The 17,360-nt window shown below is 43.7% G+C and overlaps 1 protein-coding gene across 3 annotated transcripts in view; it reads left to right on the top strand.

Moving 5' to 3' along the window:
• Window positions 1-17,360, top strand: part of LOC109876727 (collagen alpha-1(XIX) chain) — a 247,488-nt gene that overhangs the window by 201,031 nt on the left and 29,097 nt on the right. For all 3 annotated transcript variants that reach the window (XM_031813088.1, XM_031813089.1, XM_031813087.1), the window contains 7 exons: window positions 268-312; window positions 4,276-4,302; window positions 6,800-6,853; window positions 11,699-11,743; window positions 13,267-13,311; window positions 13,636-13,698; window positions 15,692-15,727. In XM_031813088.1, coding sequence (XP_031668948.1) covers window positions 268-312; window positions 4,276-4,302; window positions 6,800-6,853; window positions 11,699-11,743; window positions 13,267-13,311; window positions 13,636-13,698; window positions 15,692-15,727 — 315 coding nt within the window. The remainder of the gene's footprint in view (window positions 1-267; window positions 313-4,275; window positions 4,303-6,799; window positions 6,854-11,698; window positions 11,744-13,266; window positions 13,312-13,635; window positions 13,699-15,691; window positions 15,728-17,360) is intronic.

The raw sequence follows: 17,360 nt of genomic DNA, 5'->3' as shown, positions 1-17,360 counted from the left end.
CATCGGTAGGGTGACCCTCAAAGTAAAGGTTACCACATTCCCCTATATACCCTGTAATCAGATACCCCTGTAATCAGATACCATGTCATCAGATACCCTGTAATCAGATACCCTGTAATCAGATACCATGTATTCAGAATCCATGTCATCAGATACCATGTCATCAGATACCATGTCATCAGATACCCGGTAATCAGATACCATATCATCAGATACCATATAATCATTGTGTTGAATGTTATGATGATAATACTAGTTTCTCCACAGAGTGGAGGAGCTATCTCAGGACCCCCTGGAGCACCAGGTGCACAAGTAAGTATCTCATCATCTACTGTCTCATCATCCATCCTCCTGCTGTCACATCATCCTGCTGTATCATCCTCCTTCTATCTCATCATCCATCCTCCTACTGTCTCATCATCCTACTGTCTCATCATCCTACTGTCTCATCATCCTACTGTCTCATCATCCTGCTGTCTCATCATCCTACTGTCTCATCATCCTACTGTCTCATCATCCTGCTGTCTCATCATCCATCATCCTACTGTCTTATCATCCTACTGTCTCATCATCCTACTGTCTCATCATCCTGCTGTCTCATCATCCTACTCTCTCATCATCCTGCTGTCTCATCATCCATCCTCCTACTGTCTCATCTTCCTGCTGTCTCATCATCCTACTGTCTCATCATCCATCCTCCTACTATCTCATCCTCCTACTGTCTCATCATCCTGCTTTCTCATCATCCTACTGTCTCATCATCCTGCTGTCTCATCATCCTACTGTCTCATCATCCTGCTGTCTCATCATCCTGCTTTCTCATCATCCTACTGTCTCATCATCCTGCTGTCTCATCATCCTACTGTCTCATCATCCTACTGTCTCATCATCCTGCTGTCTCATCATCCTGCTGTCTCATCATCCTACTGTCTCATCATCCTGCTGTCTCATCATCCTACTGTCTCATCGTCCTGCTGTCTCATCATCCTACTGTCTCATCATCCTGCTGTCTCATCATCCTACTGTCTCATCATCCTGCTGTCTCATCATCCTACTGTCTCATCATCCATCCTCATACTGTCTCATCATCCTGCTGTCTCATCATCCTGCTGTCTCATCATCCTACTGTCTCATCATCCTACTGTCTCATCATCCTACTCTCTCATCATCCTGCTGTCTCATCATCCATCCTCCTACTTTCTCATCATCCATCCTCCTGCTGTCTCATCATCCTACTGTCTCATCATCCATCCTCCTACTATCTCATCCTCCTACTGTCTCATAATCCTGCTTTCTCATCATCCTGCTGTCTCATCATCCTGCTTTCTCATCATCCTACTGTCTCATCATCCTGCTGTCTCATCATCCTACTGTCTCATCATCCATCCTCATACTGTCTCATCATCCTACTGTCTCATCATCCTGCTGTCTCATCATCCTGCTGTCTCATCATCCTACTGTCTCATCATCCTGCTGTCTCATCATCCTACTGTCTCATCGTCCTGCTGTCTCATCATCCTACTGTCTCATCATCCTGCTGTCTCATCATCCTACTGTCTCATCATCCTGCTGTCTCATCATCCTACTGTCTCATCGTCCTGCTGTCTCATCATCCTACTGTCTCATCATCCTGCTGTCTCATCATCCTGCTGTCTCATCATCCTACTGTCACATCATCCTACTGTCTCATCATCCTGCTGTCTCATCCTCCTACTGTCTCATCATCCTGCTGTCTCATCATCCTACTGTCTCATCATCTATACTCCTACTGTCTCATCATCCTGCTTTCTCATCATCCTACTGTCTCATCATCCTGCTGTCTCATCATCCTACTGTCTCATCATCCTGCTGTCTCATCATCCTGCTGTCTCATCATCCTACTGTCTCATCATCCTGCTGTCTCATCATCCTACTGTCTCATCGTCCTGCTGTCTCATCATCCTACTGTCTCATCATCCTGCTGTCTCATCATCCTACTGTCTCATCATCCTGCTGTCTCATCATCCTACTGTCTCATCATCCATCCTCATACTGTCTCATCATCCTACTGTCTCATCATCCTGCTGTCTCATCATCCTGCTGTCTCATCATCCTACTGTCACATCATCCTACTGTCTCATCATCCTGCTGTCTCATCCTCCTACTGTCTCATCATCCTGCTGTCTCATCATCCTACTGTCTCATCATCTATACTCCTACTGTCTCATCATCCTACTGTCTCATCAATCTGCTGTCTCATCATCCTACTGTCTCATCATCTATCCTCCTACTATCTCATCATCCTACTGTTTCATCATCCTGCTGTCTCATCATCCTACTGTCTCATCATCTATCCTCCTACTGTCTCATCATCCTGCTGTCTCATCATCCTACTGTCTCATCATCTATCCTCCTACTGTCTCATCATCCTGCTGTCTCATCATCCTACTGTCTCATCATCCATCCTCCTACTGTCTCATCATCCTACTGTCTCATCATCCTACTGTCTCATCATCCATCCTCCTACTGTCTCATCATCCTACTGTCTCATCATCTTACTGTCTCATCATCCTACTGTCTCATCATCCATCCTCCTTCTGTCTCATCATTTTACTGTCTCATCATCCTACTGTCTCGTCATCCATCCTCCTACTGTATCATCATCCATCATCCTACTGTCTCATCATCCATCATCCTACTGTCTCATCATCCTACTGTCTCATCATCCATCATCCTTCTGTCTCATCATCCTACTGTCTCATCATCCATTATCCTACTGTCTCATCATCCTTCTGTCTCATCATCCTACTGTCTCATCATCCATCAACTTACTGTCTCATCATCCATCATCCTACTGTCTCATCATCCTACTCTCATCATCCGACTGTCTCATCATCCATCATCCTTCTGTCTCATCATCCTTCTGTCTCATCATCCTACTGTCTCATCAGCCTAATTTGCTGTACTGTACTGTCAGGAACCAGTCATGTATTCAGATCCTGTGTACTGTACTGTCAGGGTCTGAAACACACAGGCCATACTTTATCATCCTAAGAGTAGCTGTCACTGTCTCCAGCCATCTAGTAAGACTCAGTCATGTTCAGTGAGAGCTCGCTGGTGGGGAGAAACTGACAGAGAGGGCCTGAGAGGGAGGGAGAGAGAGAGAGAGAGAGAGAGAGAGAGAGAGAGAGAGAGAGACTTTGTATGTTGTCTACCTCACTTGCTTTGGCAATGTTAACACATGTTTCCCATGCCAATAAAGCCCTTGAATTGAATATATGTATTTAATGTCAATTGTAATAGTTTATAATGTAATTTTAGGTCTGAGTTGGACCCTAGGAAGATTAGCTGTCGCCATGGCATCAGCTAACAGGGATCCTAATGAAACATTCAATTCATTCTCGAAGAATTAAGAAATAATTTAAATGAAGAGTTAAAATGGAGAAGAATGAAAGCAACAGGCTACAGTAAATTATACAATATGTCCATTTTAGTTTAGTTCCAATTAGATTTTGCTGTTTGTTTTATGTCTCTAATTGCTTAAAAAATGTTGCACTCTGTTAACTTTTATTGACAATAAGTCTGACTTTATGACTATAACTGTACAGCTGCCAGTGTATATAAACAGTACAGTCATTTCCTGTATTAAACTTGACACTTACCAAAAGTTAAAGTAATTGATGCTAAAAGCCTTAACAACAAAAAAGCCATATCTCTGTTAACCCAGTTACAAATCTCTTAAAGGGTTTTAGAAGGGCCTCCCAGGTGAAGCAGTGATCTAAGGCACTGGATCACAATGCTTGAGGCGTCACTACAGACCCGGGTTCGATCCCAGGCTGTGTCACAACCAGCCGGGAAAGGGAGTCCCATAGGACGGCGCACAATTGGCCCAGCGTCGTCCTTGTTAGGGGGGGGGGGGGCTTTACTTGGCTCATCGCACTCTAGCGACTCCTTGTGGTGGGCCGGGTGCCTGCAGGCTGATTTCGGTGGTCAGTTGAACGGTGTTTCCTCCGACACATTGGTGCAGCTGGCTTCCAGGTTAAGCGGGCGGGTGTTAAGAAGTGCGGTTTGGCGGGTCATGTTTCGGAGGACGCATGACTCGACCTTTGCCTCCTGAGCACGTTGGGGAGTTGCAGCAATGAGACAAAGATCGAAATTGGGGAGAAAAAGGGGAGTAAAAATAAAATGTCTTAAAAGATTATGAATACATTTCTAAAGGGTCTTATGTAAAAGGTCTTCTATATATGACTTTGTAATTGGAGTGATTGCCTTCCACTGTCTCTTTCTTCTGTATAGGGCCCCAAAGGAGACGAGGGAAGAGTGGTGAGTTGAAATCTTTTCAGTCTAAGGAATATATTTTATTGAAAGTGTTTCTCACCTGTTTTCATATGCAGTCCAACAGAACGAACAGTCCAACAGAACTAACAGTCCAACAGAACTAACAGTCCAACAGAACTAACAGTCCAACAGAACTAACAAAGGAAATCATTTCAAGTACTTTATCTGGGCTTGATTGAGTTTGATTGGCACAATGGAACCAATAGAAGAGTCGCAGAACTGCCAAACCCTCCCGTCCTGCCGACAGGCTAAAGCAAACGCTGGCTAAAGCAAACGCATTTGAAAGATTTCAAACAGTATTTGAACCCAGGTCGGTTCTCCAATACAGTCTCTAAGTCCCTCCACTCTGGAGATGGGAACACAAAATAAAATAATGATCACGTCTCCTCTTGCCACAATCAAATGACTGTTCTATATTGTCTGGCCTGTGGGAGACAATGAACCCTCTTTGCTCTCTGTAATGTCTACTGTAACTCCACACACACACACACACACACACACACACACACATTAAGAGAGAGAGAGAGAGACACACACACACACTCTGTCTCTCTCTGTCTCTCTCTCTCTCTCTCTCTCTCTCTCTCTCACACACATATATATACACACACACGCTCTGTCTCTCTCTCACACACACCCACACACACTCTCTCGCTCCCTCTCTCTCTCTCTCTCTCTCTCCTCTCTCTCTCTCTCTCTCTCTCTCTCTCTCTCACATATATATATATACACACACACACGCTCTGTCTCTCTCTCTCACACACACACATACACACTCTCTCTTTCTCTCTCTCTCTCTCACTCACACACACAAACACACACACTGTCTCTCTCTCTCTCTCTCTCTCTCTCACACACACACACACACACATAGACTGTTTCGGACACACACACACACACACACCAAGGAATGGAAACAATACAACTTCTCTCTTCTGGTATCAACTTGAATTCTCCATCTCTTTCTCTGTCCTCGTGGGGCCAATTGCATTTTTTATTGTTTTGCTGCGGTGCGATTTCTCACTGGGGATGTTAATTTGACATTTGAATAAATTGTGTGAGCTGCGGTTCCTGGTGCTGCGGCTCGGTCGGTGGAATTGCCCCAATCCGTCTCATGCACACACACACACACACACACACACACACACACACACACACACACACACACACACACACACACACACACACACACACACACACACACACACACACACACACACACAGACACACACACACACACACAAAAACACATAGACAGACACACACAGACACAGACACAGACACGCACAGAAACACACACAGACACACACAGAATCACTCACACACACAGACACGTACACACACGCACGCACGCACACACAGACACACACACACACACACACAGACACGCACACACACACACACAGACACTAACACGTACACACACACAGATAATCACACACACACACAGACAGACACGTACACAGACACACACAGACACACACAGAATCACTCACACACACACACCAAATTGCCCCAATCCGTCTCGCCACAGCTGATCCCCGGCGGCGATCCCGATCTGTCCCGTTCCACTCTAAGCCACACTATGTTATTCATGACAATCTACATGTGTGATAATTACCTGCCCCATCCATCTATGTCAGAACAGAGGACAGAGCAGGCCTTGGCCCTACAGTAGTGTGTAATACCATTTCTCCATGGCACATACAGTAGAGCCAGACCAGACCAATAGAAGGGGTAGGAGGGATGTATATTTATACTGTAGTAAAGGAGACAGACCAGACCAATAGAAGGGGGAGGAGGGATGTGTATTTATACTGTAGTAAAGGAGACAGACCAGACCAATAGAAGGGGGAGGAGGGATGTGTATTTATACTGTAGTAAAGGAGACAGACCAGACCAATAGAAGGGGTAGGAGGGATGTATATTTATACTGTAGTAAAGGAGACAGACCAGACCAATAGAAGGGGGAGGAGGGATGTGTATTTATACTGTAGTAAAGGAGACAGACCAGACCAATAGAAGGGGGAGGAGGGATGTGTATTTATACTGTAGTAAAGGAGACAGACCAGACCAATAGAAGGGGGAGGAGGGATGTGTATTTATACTGTAGTAAAGGAGATAGACCCAAATAAGCTGCTGACTGCCTGCAATGAGAGATAAATCTGTAGTCTTATAGATAGTTCTATCTTGAAGTAAAAACGTATCACAATCAGTCTACTGTTTTGAAAGGTGATCTCCTATACCAACATACCTTGTTCTCCATCCTTCACACCATACTCCATCTCTCTCTCATCTCTCCATCTCTCTCTCTCATCTCTCCATCTCTCTCTCTCTCTCTCACTCTCTCTATATCTTTCTTTCTCTCGCTCTCTCTCTCTCTCTCTCTTTCTCCCTCTCTCTCACTCACTCGCTCACTCACTCACTCACTCACTCAATCACTCTCTCTGTCCTAGACTAACTACTCTGTGTTATGTTCCAGGGTGATCCCGGATCCATGGGTTTACCTGGACTAGAAGGACTACCTGGAGCCAAGGTAAGCCACATACAGCCCACCTGTAGCCTTTATACAGTACTGAGCCAAGCCGAGCCAAGCCAAGCCGAGCCAAGCCAAGCCAAGCCAAGCTGAGACGGCGCTTGCGGACCATCCTCATCCTGCATGACCTCACCAGATTACAGTTAAGAAATAAGGTATGAGGGCATGTGGTATATGGCCATTATACCACATCTAAGGGCTGTTCTGGATACAGCCGTTAGCTGTGGTACGTTGGCCGTATACCACAAATCCCCAAGGTGCCTTATTGCTATTATAAACTGATTACCAATGTAATTAGAGCAGTGGGGAAAGTGTAATAACTACCAGGACACTACCGTCAGTAACATACTGTAACATACTGATGTAGATGACCTTGGTATGGGGGTTACAGCTCTATGTGTCTGTGTAACATCCCTCACACCTCTAGGTCATAATCTAGATGTCAAGGCTAGCACGCGTGTCTGTGTAACATCCCTCACACCTCTAGGTCGTAATCTAGATGTCAAGGCTAACACGCGTGTCTGTGTAACATCCCTCACACCTCTAGGTCGTAATCTAGATGTCAAGGCTAACACGCGTGTCTGTATAACATCCCTCACACCTCTAGGTCGTAATCTAGATGTCAAGGCTAGCACGTGTGTCTGTGTAACATCCCTCACACCTCTAGGTCTTAATCTAGATGTCAAGGCTAGCACGCGTGTCTGTGTAACATCCCTCACACCTCTAGGTCGTAATCTAGATGTCAAGGCTAGCACGCGCGTCTGTGTAACATCCCTCACACCTCTAGGTCTTAATCTAGATGTCAAGGCTAGCACGCGTGTCTGTGTAACATCCCTCACACCTCTAGGTCTTAATCTAGATGTCAAGGCTAGCACGCGTGTCTGTGTAACACCCCTCACACATCTAGGTCATAATCTAGATGTCAAGGCTAACACGCGTGTCTGTGTAACATCCCTCACACCTCTAGGTCATAATCTAGATGTCAAGGCTAGCACGCGTGTCTGTGTAACATCCCTCACACCTCTAGGTCATAATCTAGATGTCAAGGCTAACACGCGTGTCTGTGTAACATCCCTCACACCTCTAGGTCATAATCTAGATGTCAAGGCTAACACGCGTGTCTGTATAACATCCCTCACACCTCTAGGTCATAATCTAGATGTCAAGGCTAACACGCATGTCTGTATAACATCCCTCACACCTCTAGGTCGTAATCTAGATGTCAAGGCTAGCACGCGTGTCTGTGTAACATCCCTCACACCTCTAGGTCGTAATCTAGATGTCAAGGCTAGCACGCGCGTCTGTGTAACATCCCTCACACCTCTAGGTCTTAATCTAGATGTCAAGGCTAGCACGCGTGTCTGTGTAACATCCCTCACACCTCTAGGTCGTAATCTAGATGTCAAGGCTAACACGCGTGTCTGTATAACATCCCTCACACCTCTAGGTCGTAATCTAGATGTCAAGGCTAACACGCGTGTCTGTATAACATCCCTCACACCTCTAGGTCGTAATCTAGATGTCAAGGCTAGCACGCGTGTCTGTGTAACATCCCTCACACCTCTAGGTCTTAATCTAGAAGTCAAGGCTAGCACGCGTGTCTGTGTAACATCCCTCACACCTCTAGGTCGTAATCTAGATGTCAAGGCTAGCACGTGCGTCTGTGTAACATCCCTCACACCTCTAGGTCTTAATCTAGATGTCAAGGCTAGCACGCGTGTCTGTGTAACATCCCTCACACCTCTAGGTCTTAATCTAGATGTCAAGGCTAGCACGCGTGTCTGTGTAACATCCCTCTAGGTCTTAATCTAGATGTCAAGGCTAGCACGTGTGTCTGTGTAACATCCCTCACACATCTAGGTCGTAATCTAGATGTCAAGGCTAGCACGCGTGTCTGTGTAACATCCCTCACACCTCTAGGTCTTAATCTAGATGTCAAGGCTAGCACGCGTGTCTGTGTAACATCCCTCTAGGCCGTAATCTAGATGTCAAGGCTAGCACGTGTGTCTGTGTAACATCCCTCACACCTCTAGGTCGTAATCTAGATGTCAAGGCTAGCACGCGTGTCTGTGTAACATCCCTCACACATCTAGGTCGTAATCTAGATGTCAAGGCTAGCACGCGTGTCTGTGTAACATCCCTCACACCTCTAGGTCGTAATCTAGATGTCAAGGCTAGCACGCGTGTCTGTGTAACATCCCTCACACCTCTAGGTCGTAATCTAGATGTCAAGGCTAACACGCGTGTCTGTATAACATTCCTCTCACCTCTAGGTCGTAATCTAGATGTCAAGGCTAGCACGCGTGTCTGTGTAACATCCCTCACACCTCTAGGTCGTAATCTAGATGTCAAGGCTAGCACGCGCGTCTGTGTAACATCCCTCACACCTCTAGGTCTTAATCTAGATGTCAAGGCTAGCACGCGCGTCTGTATAACATCCCTCACACCTCTAGGTCGTAATCTAGATGTCAAGGCTAGCACGCGTGTCTGTGTAACATCCCTCACACCTCTAGGTCGTAATCTAGATGTCAAGGCTAACACGCGCGTCTGTGTAACATCCCTCTAGGTCTTAATCTAGATGTCAAGGCTAGCACGCGTGTCTGTGTAACATCCCTCACACCTCTAGGTCGTAATCTAGATGTCAAGGCTAGCACGCGTGTCTGTGTAACATCCCTCACACCTCTAGGTCGTAATCTAGATGTCAAGGCTAGCACGCGTGTCTGTGTAACATCCCTCACACCTCTAGGTCTTAATCTAGATGTCAAGGCTAGCACGCGTGTCTGTGTAACATCCCTCACACCTCTAGGTCGTAATCTAGATGTCAAGGCTAGCACGCGTGTCTGTGTAACATCCCTCACACCTCTAGGTCGTAATCTAGATGTCAAGGCTAGCACGCGTGTCTGTGTAACATCCCTCACACCTCTAGGTCGTAATCTAGATGTCAAGGCTAGCACGCGTGTCTGTGTAACATCCCTCACACCTCTAGGTCGTAATCTAGATGTCAAGGCTAGCACGCGCGTCTGTGTAACATCCCTCTAGGTCGTAATCTAGATGTCAAGGCTAGCACGCGTGTCTGTGTAACATCCCTCACACCTCTAGGTCGTAATCTAGATGTCAAGGCTAGCACGCGTGTCTGTGTAACATCCCTCACACCTCTAGGTCGTAATCTAGATGTCAAGGCTAGCACGCGTGTCTGTGTAACATCCCTCACACCTCTAGGTCTTAATCTAGATGTCAAGGCTAACACGCGTGTCTGTATAACATCCCTCACACCTCTAGGTCGTAATCTAGATGTCAAGGCTAGCACGCGTGTCTGTGTAACATCCCTCACACCTCTAGGTCGTAATCTAGATGTCAAGGCTAGCACGCGTGTCTGTGTAACATCCCTCACACCTCTAGGTCTTAATCTAGATGTCAAGGCTAACACGCGTGTCTGTATAACATCCCTCACACCTCTAGGTCGTAATCTAGATGTCAAGGCTAGCACGCGTGTCTGTGTAACATCCCTCACACCTCTAGGTCGTAATCTAGATGTCAAGGCTAACACGCGCGTCTGTGTAACATCCCTCACACCTCTAGGTCGTAATCTAGATGTCAAGGCTAGCACGCGCGTCTGTCCTTCCTTCAGGGAGCTGTCGTCAGAGAGTTATGGCCATATCGTTCAGACACACACCTCATATTACAGACAAATGGCCAAGTGCTCAACACTGCTGCTTTTATTTGACACTAAAGGTTAAGGAGAGTTTGTTTCTGATAGATCCACAGCATCACTTCAACAAGAGGTTATGTCTGTCTGAATACAAGTATATGGACTAGAATAGAATAGTCTCACAATGGGCTTTGAAAGACAAGTCCTGAGAGATGCATAAACATAACCATGATTCTTCTCTATGGAGCTTCTCTGTCTGTCTCTGTTCTTGTTTCAAACCTCATGGTGATTTGGTTTATTCATTATATAGTTGTATAAGTAGTTCTATGTCTTTTTCAGTTATATAACAAATATGTATCTTGTCCTGTAAGGTGAAGTGCTGTAGACTTGACTTACATACTGTAAGGCTGTATGTTGCTGTAGGTTTGAGTTGTATAAAAGGCTGTATGTTGCTATAGGTTTGAGTTGTATAAAAGGCTGTATGTTGCTGTAGGTTTGAGTTGTATAAAAGGCTGTATGTTGCTGTAGGTTTGAGTTGTATAAAAGGCTGTATGTTGCTGTAGGTTTGAGTTGTATAAAAGGCTGTATGTTGCTGTAGGTTTGAGTTGTATAAAAGGCTGTATGTTGCTGTAGGTTTGAGTTGTATAAAAGGCTGTATGTTGCTGTAGGTTAGAGTTGTATAAAAGGTTGTATGTTGCTGTAGGTTTGAGTTGTATAAAAGGCTGTATGTTGCTGTAGATTTGAGTTGTATAAAAGGTTGTATGTTGCTGTAGGTTTGAGTTGTATAAAAGGCTGTATGTTGCTGTAGGTTTGAGTTGTATAAAAGGTTGTATGTTGCTGTAGGTTTGAGTTGTATAAAAGGCTGTATGTTGCTGTAGGTTAGAGTTGTATAAAAGGCTGTATGTTGCTGTAGGTTTGAGTTGTATAAAAGGATGTATGTTGCTGTAGATTTGAGTTGTATAAAAGGCTGTATGTTGCTGTAGGTTTGAGTTGTATAAAAGGCTGTATGTTGCTGTAGGTTAGAGTTGTATAAAAGGCTGTATGTTGCTGTAGGTTTGAGTTGTATAAAAGGCTGTATGTTGCTGTAGGTTTGAGTTGTATAAAAGGCTGTATGTTGCTGTAGGTTTGAGTTGTATAAAAGGCTGTATGTTGCTGTAGGTTTGAGTTGTAAACAAGGTTGTATTTTTGTCCTGTAGGGTGATCTGGGGATGCCTGGAGCCCCTGGAATACCTGGGCCTTCAGTAAGTAGTACTTTTAATGGTCTGCACACAACAGACGGATGCCGTGAATCTTCCATTTGTTCGCACTCTTTTGCTGTTTTACAGAAAACATCATGGCTGTCTGAGGAAATTATAACATGTCATGGACATTGACTTCCCAAATCTATAAGAAATGACTCAGACAGAACACAGTGATACTATAGTAGAATCCCCAGTGAACAACGCTTCATATGAACAGATGTAATACTAAACCCAGTGAACAGTCCTTCAGATGTAATACTACACCCGGTGAACAGTCCCTCAGATGTAATACTATACCCAGTGAACAGTCTCTCAGATGTAATACTATACCCAGTGAACAGTCCTTCAGATGTAATACTATACCCAGTGAACAGTCCTTCAGATATAATACTAAACCCAGTGAACAGTCCTTCAGATGTAATACTATACCCAGTGAACAGTCCCTCAGATGTAATACTAAACCCAGTGAACAGTCTCTCAGATGTAATACTATACCCAGTGAACAGTCCCTCAGATGTAATACTAAACCCAGTGAACAGTCCCTCAGATGTAATACTATACCCAGTGAACAGTCTCTCAGATGTAATACTATACCCAGTGAACAGTCCTTCAGATGTAATACTATACCCAGTGAACAGTCCTGCAGATGTAATACTATACCCAGTGAACAGTCCTTCAGATGTAATACTATACCCAGTGAACAGTCCCTCAGATTTAATACTATACCCAGTGAACAGTCCTTCAGATGTAATACTATACCCAGTGAACAGTCCTGCAGATGTAATACTATACCCAGTGAACAGTCCTTCAGATGTAATACTATACCCAGTGAACAGTCCTGCAGATGTAATACTATACCCAGTGAACAGTCTCTCAGATGTAATACTATACCCAGTGAACAGTCCTTCAGATGTAATACTATACCCAGTGAACAGTCCTGCAGATGTAATACTCTACCCAGTGAACAGTCTCTCAGATGTAATACTATACCCAGTGAACAGTCCTGCAGATGTAATACTATACCCAGTGAACAGTCTCTCAGATGTAATACTATACCCAGTGAACAGTCCTTCAGATGTAATACTATACCCAGTGAACAGTCCTGCAGATGTAATACTCTACCCAGTGAACAGTCTCTCAGATGTAATACTATACCCAGTGAACAGTCCCTCAGATGTAATACTATACCCAGTGAACAGTCCCTCAGATGTAATACTATACCCAGTGAACAGTCCTTCAGATGTAATACTATACCCAGTGAACAGTCCTGCAGATCTAATACTTTACCCAGTGAACAGTCCTGCAGATGTAATACTCTACCCAGTGAACAGTCCTGCAGATGTAATACTATACCCAGTGAACAGTCCTGCAGATGTACACCCACTTAGAGGGCTGTAGTACAGTAATACCTGCTGGACAGGACAGCGTTGAGGTGCTAGCTAACATAGATGGGTAGATATATAAAACCTGTCTGAGAAGCTGTTTAATGTGTGGCGTTCTCATCCTGTCTGTGTGATTGACAGGGGAAACCTGGAGCTCGCGGTGATTCGGGGATCCCTGGGGAACCGGTAAGTAAGCCGGATGCTTTTCTCTCTCTCTCTCTCTCTCTCTCTCTCTCTCTCTCTCGCTCTCTCTCTCTCTCTCTCTCTCACGCTCTCGCTCTCTCTCTCTCTCACACTCTCGCTCTCGCTCTCGCTCTCTCTCTCTCTCTCACGCTCTCGCTCTCGCTCTCACGCTCTCGCTCTCTCTCTCTCTCTCGCTCTCTCTCTCTCTTTCTCTCTCTCACTTTCTCTCTCTCTCTCTCTCTGTCAGCTGTCAGTCAAAGGCATCCCTCCTTCTCTCTGTCACACACACAGTAACAGTGACACATATGAGTGTTTATTCCCTAACAGGGTGAGAGGGGCCCGCTGGGGGAGACAGGATTCCCAGGTCCTGAGGGACCCCAAGGTGCTCCTGTAAGAATTTTACTTTACCTCTACTCCTCTTTCCTCATACCCCTGATTAGACACCTACCCTCAACAGGAGATAGTCCATACCCCTGATTAGACACCTACCCTCAACAGGAGATAGTCCATACCCCTGATTAGACACCTACCCTCAACAGGAGATAGTCCATACCCCTGATTAGACACCTACCCTCAACAGGAGATAGTCCATACCCCTGATTGGACACCTACCCTCAACAGGAGATAGTCCATACCCCTGATTGGACACCTACCCTCAACAGGAGATAGTCCATACCCCTGATTAGACACCTACCCTCAACGGGAGATAGTCCATACACCTAGAACAAAAAGGTGCTTTAAAGAACCTTAAAGAGTTTTTGGCCTTTCCCATAGAAGAATCCTTTGAAGAACCCTTTTTGGTTCCAGGTTTAGTCCTTTTGGGTTCCATGTAGGACCCTTTCTACATGTAACCCAAAAGGGTTCTACCTGAAACCAAAAAGGGTTCACCTTTGGGGACAGCCGAAGAACCCTTTTGGAACCTTTTTTTCTAAGAGTGTTCATGCAGAGCCAAGTGAAATGTCACTCCATGTACAGTACATACAGGGCCTTTTGGAAAGTATTCAGACCCCTTGACTTTTTACACATTTTGTTACGTTACAGCCTTATTCTGAAATTGATTCAATTGTTTTCCCCCCTCATCAATCTACACACAATACCCCATAATGACAAAGAAAAAACAGGTTTTTAGAAATGCTAATTTATCAACAACAAAAAATGAAATATGAAACATGTTTATTTAATCCATTTTAGAATAAGGCTGCAACGTAAGAAAACATAGAAAAAGTCAAAGGGTCTGAATATACAAATGTTACCAATGAACAGAGAGTAGATGGTTCTTACATATTGCTGAGAGATGTGCAATGTTCCTATATGACTGTATAGGTTCAGACTGCCAGTATGCCGGCAGTATTAGGTTTGTAGACATAGTTTATATTGATAACAACACAGTCCCTCACATTGCAGAGCCAAGTGCTGTGTTACATTTACCATAGATGTCTGCATTTCCATGTCAATGAAAGAGCTTGATTTAAGGGACAATCTGTTTAAATCTGGTTTAAATAAGCTTATTAGTCCAGGCTTGTTTTGCAGAACGATGACATTATTGTATGTTATTATCATCAGAAATGGTTTCTTTAGTTATAATTCCATCAGTCTGTAAGCAGAGAGTGGAACATTAGTGTTCACACAGCAATCACCATCGTTATCCCACGCTTCAGATATCCCATTAACTGTGGAGAGAGATTACTCTGTCTGTCACAAACGGCACCCTATTCCCTATATAGTACACTACTTTGACCAGAGCCCTATTCCCTATATAGTACACTACTTTGACCAGAGCCCTATTCCCTATATAGTACACTACTTTGACCAGAACCCTATTCCCTATATAGTGCACTACTTTGACCAAAGCCCTATTCCCTATATAGTACACTACTTTGACCAGAGCCCTATTCCCTATATAGTACACTACTTTGACCAGAGCCCTGTTCCCTATATAGTACATTACTTTGACCAGAGCCCTAATTCCCTATATAGTGCACTACTTTGACCAGAGCCCTATTCCCTATATAGTGCACTACTTTGACCAGAGCCCTATTCCCTATATAGTACACTACTTTGACCAGAGCCCTATTCCCTATATAGTGCACTACTTTTAACAGAGCCCTATTCCCTATATAGTACACTACTTTGACCAAAGCCCTATTCCCTATATAGTACACTACTTTGACCAGAGCCCTATTCCCTATATAGTACACTACTTTTAACAGAGCCCTATTCCCTATATAGTACATGACTGTATTGCAGTATATAGGGAATAGGGTGCCATTTGAGACGGATATCCAGAATGCACCAGGGCCGACCCGATCGAACGTTGGATTGTTGGAGCTGATATAAAATGTCTTTGTTATCCTTCTTTGTGTTCTGGTCGTTCCTTGAGCAGGGGAGGCCCGGGAAAGATGGACTTCCTGGGTACGAGGTGAGAGAAAATTACTTAGACATACATACATACATACATACATACATACATACATACATACATACATACATACATACATACATACATACATACATACATACATACATACATACATACATACACACATACATACATACATACATACACATACATACATACATACATACATACACATACATACATACGCACGCACGCACGCACGCACGCACGCACGCACGCACGCACGCACGCACACACACACACACACACACACACACACACACACACACACACACACACACACACACACACACACACACACACACACACATACACAATATGTCCCTCAACAAAAAGACGTACCAGCAGTATCCTTGACAGTAGTGCTGTTATCTAGCCCTTGAGCTACGGCATCACAACAGGTGCATTAAAACACTTCTATTTGCATATTAGACCATTTAATGATAATAACTCACAGGTATCCTGCAGATGTTGGGCTGTGTTGACTTTTAGTCTTTGTATACTAACTATACAGTTAATGCTGGGAGGCAGTCATAGATAACTGTTCGTGAAAAAGAGAAGAATGATCTATTTTCATATGCAGATAAGTGTTTGAATAAAACGTAACGAGTAAAAAATTAAACAACTGCCACTGTGATCTCTGAGTTGTGTTTTGTACTCTGTCATATAACATCACTAGTTGTGTTTTGTACTCTGTCATATAACATCACTAGTTGTGTTTTGTACTCTGTCATATGACATCACTAGTTGTGTTTTGTACTCTGTCATATAACATCACTAGTTGTGTTTTGTACTCTGTCATATAACATCACTAGTTGTGTTTTGTACTCTGTCATATGACATCACTAGTTGTGTTTTGTACTCTGTCATATAACATCACTAGTTGTGTTTTGTACTCTGTCATATGACATCACTAGTTGTGTTTTGTACTCTGTCATATAACATCACTAGTTGTGTTTTGTACTCTGTCATATAACATCACTAGTTGTGTTTTGTACTCTGTCATATAACATCACTAGTTGTGTTTTGTACTCTGTCATATAACATCACTAGTTGTGTTTTGTACTCTGTCATATAACATCACTAGTTGTGTTTTGTACTCTGTCATATAACATCACTAGTTGTGTTTTGTACTCTGTCATATAACATCACTAGTTGTGTTTTGTACTCTGTCATATAACATCACTAGTTGTGTTTTGTACTCTGTCATATAACATCACTAGTTGTGTTTTGTACTCTGTCATATAACATCACTAGTTGTGTTTTGTACTCTGTCATATAACATCACTAGTTGTGTTTTGTACTCTGTCATATGACATCACTAGTTGTGTTTTGTACTCTGTCATATAACATCACTAGTTGTGTTTTGTACTCTGTCATATAACATCACTAGTTGTGTTTTGTACTCTGTCATATAACATCACTAGTTGTGTTTTGTACTCTGTCATATAACATCACTAGTTGTGTTTTGTACTCTGTCATATAACATCACTAGTTGTGTTTTGTACTCTGTCATATAACATCACTAGTTGTGTTTTGTACTCTGTCATATAACATCACTAGTTGTGTTTTGTACTCTGTCATATAACATCACTAGTTGTGTTTTGTACTCTGTCATATAACATCACTAGTT

Source organism: Oncorhynchus kisutch, unplaced genomic scaffold (genome assembly GCF_002021735.2).
Source record: "Oncorhynchus kisutch isolate 150728-3 unplaced genomic scaffold, Okis_V2 Okis04b-Okis11a_hom, whole genome shotgun sequence".
In the NCBI taxonomy this organism is placed as follows: domain Eukaryota; kingdom Metazoa; phylum Chordata; class Actinopteri; order Salmoniformes; family Salmonidae; genus Oncorhynchus; species Oncorhynchus kisutch.
Note: the sequence above shows the minus strand (reverse complement) of the source record. Positions and strands in the feature narration are given on the sequence as shown.